This window comes from Pyrus communis, chromosome 10, assembly GCF_041283825.1.
Source record: "Pyrus communis isolate YQ-2024b chromosome 10, ASM4128382v1, whole genome shotgun sequence".
Taxonomy (NCBI): domain Eukaryota; kingdom Viridiplantae; phylum Streptophyta; class Magnoliopsida; order Rosales; family Rosaceae; genus Pyrus; species Pyrus communis.
The window spans coordinates 30,918,974-30,926,984 of NC_142574.1; the positions used below are offsets into that span (position 1 = coordinate 30,918,974).

Here is an 8,011-nt window from a genome sequence, read left to right on the forward strand (position 1 = left end):
TATCTTAGGACCATATTTTGTAAATTAAATGATATGGTGGTTGATGATTGTATTTATTTTTAATGAATTAAAAAAATAATCAAACTATCAATGTCACATCATATAGTCTAAAAATATAACTCTCTAACATCACCCAATTTATAATTATGCACGGTTGAGACAAAGTTTACCAAAATGAAATTTGAACTCCAAAGCCATTTAAATTATAAAATAACAACGTTGGTAAGGAGAATTATTGACCTACATTGTTATTAAATTCAGATTTCTTACAAAATTAATCCACTACGTAGATAGCAAAGTGTTGTCGGTTTTACCAAAATTGTCGAGAAGAATTGGGAAGAACTAGAGTCCAAATATTGTCAAAAACCCTTTGGTAAATAGGATCGAGCATGTCGGTTTTTTTCCTTCCATCTTTCTTTTCATACTTCTTTAGGAACTTAGTTTCCTATGTTCAACCCATAGTGTACATGTAATAGGTCTTATGTGATATAAATGTACTTTAAATAGTAGGAAAATCATAAGAGAGATTGTGAAGGAGAGCAACAAGAGATTGTTAGATTTATTCACCATTAGAATTGTATCTTTTTGCTAGTGAAATTTCTTAAACATCGTCAGACCTCGTTAATTTATGGCGTTGCTTGTATTTTGCTATTTTAAGGTACTTTCGTGTAGATTTTAATTGTTTAAATTCACCATGGTCTATAATATAATTGTTTTAATTGGAGCCGAATTTAGGTTTAAAAAAAGAATTAGACTAAATTTACCTTGAGAACTATGCTTTCTTTGTTTTTTTTTCAAATTTTCCAAACCTGCAAACTTGTTAAGAGGAGAAATTTTTCAGTGCACCGAGAATATGACATGATACACTAGGTAGCATAACACAATTGATTAAATTTGTTTTTCAAATTTTAAACTAATTATATTATAACACATGGTGTATCGAAAATACAACCAGCATACAGACGTTAAGAAGATAGAAAAAATTCATTGATTTAGCACAAAATTAGGTTATCTTGAGTATACAAGTGGAGATAAACTTTTAAGAGAAAAAAAAGAACAAGCGCGGGTTCCTAACGGCAATATAATAAGACCTGAAACTGAAAGAATGTCCAAGAAACAAAAACCCAAAGACCAAAAAGAAACGGTTCGATTTTCTTTTTAAATTTTTGAAAAATACGAAACGCATCTTTGAAAAAGATACATATGAATGGGATGTATACAGAGCACTCCCCTATAGCTTTTCTCGAAAAGGCAGAGCTAACTGTTCAACTCACTTTTTCTTTGTTTCTTCTTCCTCGGCTGCTCCTGCTACTTTCTTTAATCTCCCAAACCCCATCAAAGACTTGATTTTTGTTTGCTAATCTCAAGTTATTAGCCAAATTTGAGTTCAGCTCTTCAGTTTTCAGCCCATGGAGTTTCTGAAAATTTGAACTTTTTAGCTGGGTTTTGAAATTTGTAAGCTTTTGTACGAGTTGGGTTTTTGTGTTAAAGGGGTTTTCTGTTTGTTTCCTGAGAAAATAAAAGAAAATAAAGGCAGAAAAAATCTGGGTTTCGTATTCAAGGGGTTTTCTGTTTGTTTCCTGAGAAAATAAGGAGATTAAAAGGTTGGGTTTTTCTTGGAGCAGCCTAAGATGGTTCGTGTGCAGTGGGAGATACGCATGCAGTTGTTGATTGGGTTGATGCTGATTCTCACTGTGCCAGCTTCTGTTGCACTGACTGATCCTCAAGATGGTAAGTATGAAATTCTCAATTTCTGAGCTGAATTTATATGCTTTGGTAGTCATCTGTTTGTTTCTCGGGAAAATTTGAGCTAAGTAAACTGAAAGAAAATACTTGAAAATATGATTTGGTAGTCCTCTGTTTATTGGGAAAATTTGAGCTGAATTGAAAGAAAAATACTTGGAATATGCTTTGATAGTCATCTGTTTGTTTCTTGCGAAAATTTGAACTATACTGAGTGCAAAATGCTTGAACATATGCTGTGATAGTGATATGGTTGTTCCTCACGCATGGTGAATTTTTAAGCCTAACATGTGGACAACACAAACAAACGTAGTGACATGGACATGTGGGACAACATACTGTTAAAACAAGAAGAAAGTTAAGGTCCCACCATAAATCAATTGGCGATTTGAGGAGTAGCCCAAATACTTAGAAGCACATGCATAGTCTTTTCTTTTTGCAATGTGGGATTAACACTCTCAACAATTAGTCCTCTGTTTGTTTATCGGGAAACCTTTAGCTCAACTGCGAGCAAAATGCTTAGAATAGATTTTCCCCCTTTTTTTTTTTCCTCATAATTTGCTGTTTCTGCGTTTATATTTCTTGTAGTCTTGGGGGTTTTTGTATTTCAATGGATGAAGATTCAAACTATTTAAAAACTGTGAACTTTACTCCTGATTTTTAATTGAGTTTGCGAACGTCATGCTCTGAATGATTATGTTGTGCGTTTTTGTCTTTCAGTTATGGCAATGAATAGTTTATTCGTTGCTCTAGGCTACCCTCCTCTTCCAGGGTGGCTTCTTGTTGGAGGAGACCCATGTGGGGATAACTGGCAAGGTGTTGGCTGCGTCTTCTCAAACATAACATCACTGTAGGTTGATTTCCTTCTTTTGTAAATAGTGCAAACTAATCTTTTAAGCCATATGTTCTGAACTATTTATTTGCATTAACAGAAATCTTAATGGAGCCAACTTGGGAGGACAGTTGGGTGATAGTTTGGCACTTTTCGGGTCCATCATAGAAATGTGAGTCTCATTTTCAATTTTCATCATCTTAAAGGGTGGACAAACTGTCTGGTGTTGGCTGCTTGCATTCGCTTGTTTAAATTTATGTACATCTCTATGTGTAATCTTATGAAATTTTGTTCTATTTTATGGATCAGAGATTTCAGCAATAACCATATTGGAGGGAGTATTCCAACATCTTTTCCCCTGACCGTCAGGAACGTGTATGTCTGCACCACAACTCGTTTTTGTTTTGATTGTTTAGCTGTTTGTATATCCTTTTGTGCATGTTTCCTTAACAAAGTTCTATCTTGTATTTCCCCTGCTTTAGTTCACTATCAAATAATCAGTTCAATGGAAGCATCCCAGGCGGCGGTTTGTCATCATCAGCGCAGTTGTTGCAATTGTAAGATTCATTCAACAACTGCTTTTCTTGGTGTTGTATTGTTATTTAATATGCTGTCTTGTTCTCATTGCAATATGATATATTCTTATATGCCTTCAGGTCGTTAGACAATAACCATCTTAGTGGAGAAATACCAGATGCCTTTCAACCGCTCACCGTTTTGAATAGATTGTACGACTTTTTCATTGATTCAATCTGTTTTTCCTTTGTTTTACAATTCGTACTTTTGGTCATAACGATATATCATGGTGCAGGGATCTGTCTGGCAATAATTTAAGTGGTCAATTGTGCCCCTCATTGGCAAATTTGTCATCTCTTTCCACATTGTGAGTTATGATGGTGCTTGATATAAATTTTTGGTCCATTCAAGACTACTTAAGATTTTTGGATAGTGGTGTCCGACATTTTTTAATTTTCAGATTTCTCATCATCTATTTACTATCCGAGCATAATCTCTGCTAACTGTAAGTATTTCTTGAATGCAGGAACTTACAGAACAATAAACTGGTTGGAACCCTTGATGTGTTACAGGATCTTCCCCTACAGGATTTGTAAATTCTTACATCCCTTATAACTTAAATTACTTTGTCTGATGGCCTTTTATTTGCTTGTTTACCTTAATTGGATTTCGTTTTAGTTCACCAACCAATTTGCAGCTCTCTTTAGCAACTCAAAATTGTTATTTTCTGATGTAGGAACATTGAAAACAATTTATTCTCTGGGCCAATACCTCCAAAGTTGCTTGGCATTCCTAATTTCAGGTAAACCTGAGGGACTATAAAATTTCCGGTGGAACCTTCCGCAGAAAAACCATGCATGCTTATATTGTCATCGCTTTCCGTCTCAGTGTATTCATGTTGAATGTTCCTGTTGTTTCTTTTTTTTCTTCATTCCTTTGCCAAACTTCCCCAGAAATTACTGAATGCGGTATAGTTTACATCTCTTTCTACTTTTACTAATGCTAACACCTGTGGGTGCAGAAAAGATGGAAATCCTTTCAATACTACTATTATTCCATCACCTCTATCACCAGCACCTTCGTTCGTAGCTGGGGAACCTACTTCTTCTCAGCTACCTCGGCAACAGGCTAATGGTCCTTCTTCGCCAGCAATGCTAACTACTGCTAGAACTAGGAAATTTTTTACAACTAAGACGGTGATGTGGATTGCTATTGGGGGGATTCTAGTAGTTATTGTACTAATTTTATGTCTTCTAGTAAGATGTTTCAAAGGAAAGAGACGGAGCAAGGAAGAAAAGAAGCATGAGATTAGTGCATATAAGATCCCTAAAGTGGATAAGAATTACAGTGAATTGTCACTTCAGGAAGGTGGTCAAATGGAGAAAGGTAACTTAATTTCTATGAGTTTTATTAAAACATAAGTTTCTCTGTTTACATTATATATACAAGAAAGGTAACTTCCTGAACTTCTTTTACAGTCCCAAAAGAGGCAGTTATGAAACCACTGGATGACTATGGAGTGGACAGCAACAGAGTGGTTGCAGTTCCAAAGCCACAAAAAGAAAAAAATATAGAGGTGGAAAGTTCTGCAGAAAGTTCGATGTATAAGAAGGATCATTCAATTGACATGACAGACGTGAGTGCAGAATTTTTGCCACGACCACCCCCTCCCCCATTTTTCCTTGCCAACAAGGACACTGCAAATTTGGTTGGCCCTGCTAGAGTAACAACAAGCAGGATTCCCATGAAATCGCTGGACCTAAGCTCTGTACAAGTGTTTACTGTTGGATCACTTCAGCAGTATACTAATAGCTTCTCTGAAGAAAATTATATTGGAGCAGGCATGCTTGGCAGTGTTTATAGGGTTACGCTTCCTGACCAAAAGGTACGATTCCTTTGATTTTTCGTTAACTTATCTTCTGGAACTACGAACTGGTCATTTGGTCGTGTGGCTTATTTTTCCTTTTACATTAGACTCTGTTTGTTCGTTGGCAGTTGGGGTGATGATACTGGTTTCTTGATTACTTTGTTTGGCTTCCTCATTTCTTATGTCTCTGCCCTGGCATCTAACCCTTCACTTTTTTATTTTTTTTTGTAGATTTTGGCTGTCAAGAAACTGGACAGTACAGCATGCACACAGCAGAGCGATGAGGAATTTCTTGATTTAGTGTCTAATATCTCTAAAGCAAAACATGCTAATATCGTGAAATTAATGGGTTACTGTGCTGAGCATGGCCAACGGCTACTTGTGTATGAGTATTGCAGAAACGGGACTCTCCATGATGCACTGCATACTGATGATGAAATCCATCATAAGCTTACATGGAGTGTGCGCATCCGCATTGCACTTGGAGCTGCAAGAGCTCTTGAGTAAGTATAGCAATGACTCAAAACCAAAATCTCCGTACTTTATTATTTTTGACATGTGCACTTGTGCATTGAGCTGGCCTTCCACCTAGGTTATTAATCTTATCTTTTACTTTTGGTATAGGTATTTGCATGAGGCCTGTCAGCCACCCATTGTGCACCATAATTTCAGGTCTGCCAATCTTCTCCTTGATGAAGAGCTTGAAGTATGTGTCTCGGACTGTGGTTTAGCTCCTCTGATATTGTCTCCCTCGGTAAGCTTGTAACGTTCAGATTTGAAACCTTGATATTATACTTGCAAGTAATAAGCTGACTTGTTGGGTGGAGCCAACTCACTATTGGAGATAAGAGTGCAATTTAAGCTATAAATAGAGTTGGCTTAATCTATAGCTGATTTGTGTTCGTTGACTCTCAGATGTCTGGGCACCTCCTCACTACTTATGGTTCTGCTGCCCCGGAATTTGACTCAGGAAGTTATACTCACCAAAGTGATGTCTACAGCTTTGGGGTTGTAATGTTGGAGCTCCTTACAGGGAGGAAGGCCTATGACAGGTTGGCAATTACATCAAGAACTAATATGCGTGTTTCTCGCACCTTTGACTGCAAAGTATGTTTGCCTCAGCTGAACTTAGCTATCATTCACAATTTTGTCTTCTCTTGTTACTAAAAAAATCTAGGTCACGGCCTCGTGGGGAGCAATATTTGGTTAGATGGGCAGTTCCGAAGCTTCATGACATTGATGCATTATCAAGGATGGTTGATCCCTCTCTAAATGGAGCATATACAATGAAGTCTTTATCCCGTTTTGCCGATATCATTTCCTCCTGCGTACAAGTGAGTTTTCTTCGTTCCTTTTACCTCCCACCAACTTTTTGTGTTCTTGCTAGGCCATGCTTCAGGAATATAAAACTTAAGAAAACGTACCACTGAAATGTTTACACACAAGTTTTGTGTGTGTTTTGAGTTACGTATCCCGTTCACATCGGAAGCAACGTATTATTTTCCTTAAAGCAACACTTGAATGTTAAATATTTTCAAGGACTGCTTGGTGTTCCGTTAAGCGATAAATTCACCTTACATCCAATCTTTCTTGCACAGAGGGAGCCAGAATTCCGGCCACGAATATCTGAAATTGTCCAGGAACTCCTACAAATGGTTTAATCAGAGCCTCCAACCTCCAGCAATCAATCAAATGAGGATAAAATATTAACCGGGAAACGTTTCAAGTCAGGTGGTGAGCTTGCCCGAGTTGCAAGTTGGGTTTGAAAGGGACTTTGGAGTTGTGTGACGGGTGAAGCAGCAGCAGCATACTTTAGACCTCTTTTGACATAATTTAGTGTACGCATTTGTTTTCTCTTATCAATGGGAAGGTACTGCTAATGTAATTTATTTATTTATTTATAACAATTTCTGTGTGAATCATGGATTAAAAAATCGCTACGAACAAAATTTAGGAAAATCAGGCATTTGACAATTGAAATGGGGGTACAGCTCTCTGTACTGAGTTTCCATGGAACGTCGCCAAAATTTCGGAATTTTTGGAAATTTCGGATAAATAACAAAGCTTCGGTTGAATCTCTCTAAAATGTTAAGAGATTCTGATGAAATATCGGTTGAATTTCCGTTTAAAAGGCTGTTGGGTTTTAGTTGTAACTACGTTTTAATTTTGAGAGCAATTGGATACATTTAAAGTGGAATTTCCGATACATTTGAAATTCTTTATAAAAACTGATATTTATGAATTTAAGCGCTAAATTATGGCTATTAATGACAAAAATTCGTACTCATTACATAGTAGATTGAATTCCCACCAGCTATTCATTCATACGAGCATGGATATACCACATCAAGATAGATGAATTTGTTGGTTCGATCATTTCGTGTCACCGGACGTGGCCGAACAATCTACGATGGGAGGAGCGAATATGTCCCTTTTTATCTTAGTTAACGGGCATGGGTTGATCCAAACCCACTTGTTTTGACCAATACCCATCCTTATTTAGGCTTGGATATGTCTTTGTTCAATATGATTGTGGGTCGATTAAGGAACGCATCTCGGTCAAAAGTTTCCCGTCATGAGTGCAGTACTTAGAGGAACGGGCCGGATGCACGACTTAGTTGATTTAGGCCGGATACACCACTTAGTAAATCTGACAAAGATGCTTCAGACCCTCCACAGGTAAAATAACTTACAATTACCGAAACACTAACCGATTAGGACATCTCTCGCATGGGGTGGGCAAGACCATTGTGTGGTCTAAAATATATATGGCTGGAAAACTAGGAATTAGAAATAACCCCAAAGCAGAAAGAGTAATGCTAGAGAGAACAAACTTACAAATTAAATGATGTGGTTTTAAATAATTGGATTATTAATTAAGTGTCGATTAACTTACTGTTTCTCATTTGTGACACATCATTTGGTTTGCAATTTTGTTTAAAACATTTGGTTTCTCTAGCATTACTTAGACAGAAATAGGTCTGTAACGTCCGTTGCACTATTCCAAACCCTAGCTAGAATTTATGCGTTGTATGGGTGCATATCATTCTTTG

At 36.9% G+C, this 8,011-nt stretch overlaps 1 protein-coding gene across 1 annotated transcript; it reads left to right on the forward strand.

Moving 5' to 3' along the window:
* Nucleotides 1–1,111: 1,111 nt before the first annotated feature.
* Nucleotides 1,112–6,938, forward strand: LOC137728753 (protein STRUBBELIG-RECEPTOR FAMILY 3). The gene is made up of 17 exons (XM_088677814.1): nucleotides 1,112–1,455; nucleotides 1,626–1,731; nucleotides 2,464–2,593; nucleotides 2,676–2,747; nucleotides 2,885–2,950; nucleotides 3,058–3,132; nucleotides 3,232–3,303; nucleotides 3,387–3,458; nucleotides 3,618–3,683; nucleotides 3,828–3,893; nucleotides 4,113–4,477; nucleotides 4,570–4,976; nucleotides 5,190–5,461; nucleotides 5,583–5,712; nucleotides 5,874–6,010; nucleotides 6,136–6,292; nucleotides 6,557–6,938. Exons 2-17 carry the CDS (start codon nucleotides 1,632–1,634, stop codon nucleotides 6,617–6,619), a joined length of 2,250 nt encoding a protein of 749 aa, XP_088533940.1. The 5' UTR covers nucleotides 1,112–1,455; nucleotides 1,626–1,631; the 3' UTR covers nucleotides 6,620–6,938.
* The last annotated feature ends 1,073 nt before the right edge of the window (nucleotides 6,939–8,011 follow it).

Coding starts and splice junctions, on each gene's coding strand:
- LOC137728753 (XM_088677814.1), top strand. CDS start 1,632: ATGGTTCGTGTGCAGTGGGAGATACGCATGCAGTTGTTGATTGGGTTG. Junction 2,594..2,675: donor TTCTCAAACATAACATCACT/GTAGGTTGATTT, acceptor TTGCATTAACAG/AAATCTTAATGGAGCCAACT. Junction 3,684..3,827: donor GATCTTCCCCTACAGGATTT/GTAAATTCTTAC, acceptor TTTCTGATGTAG/GAACATTGAAAACAATTTAT.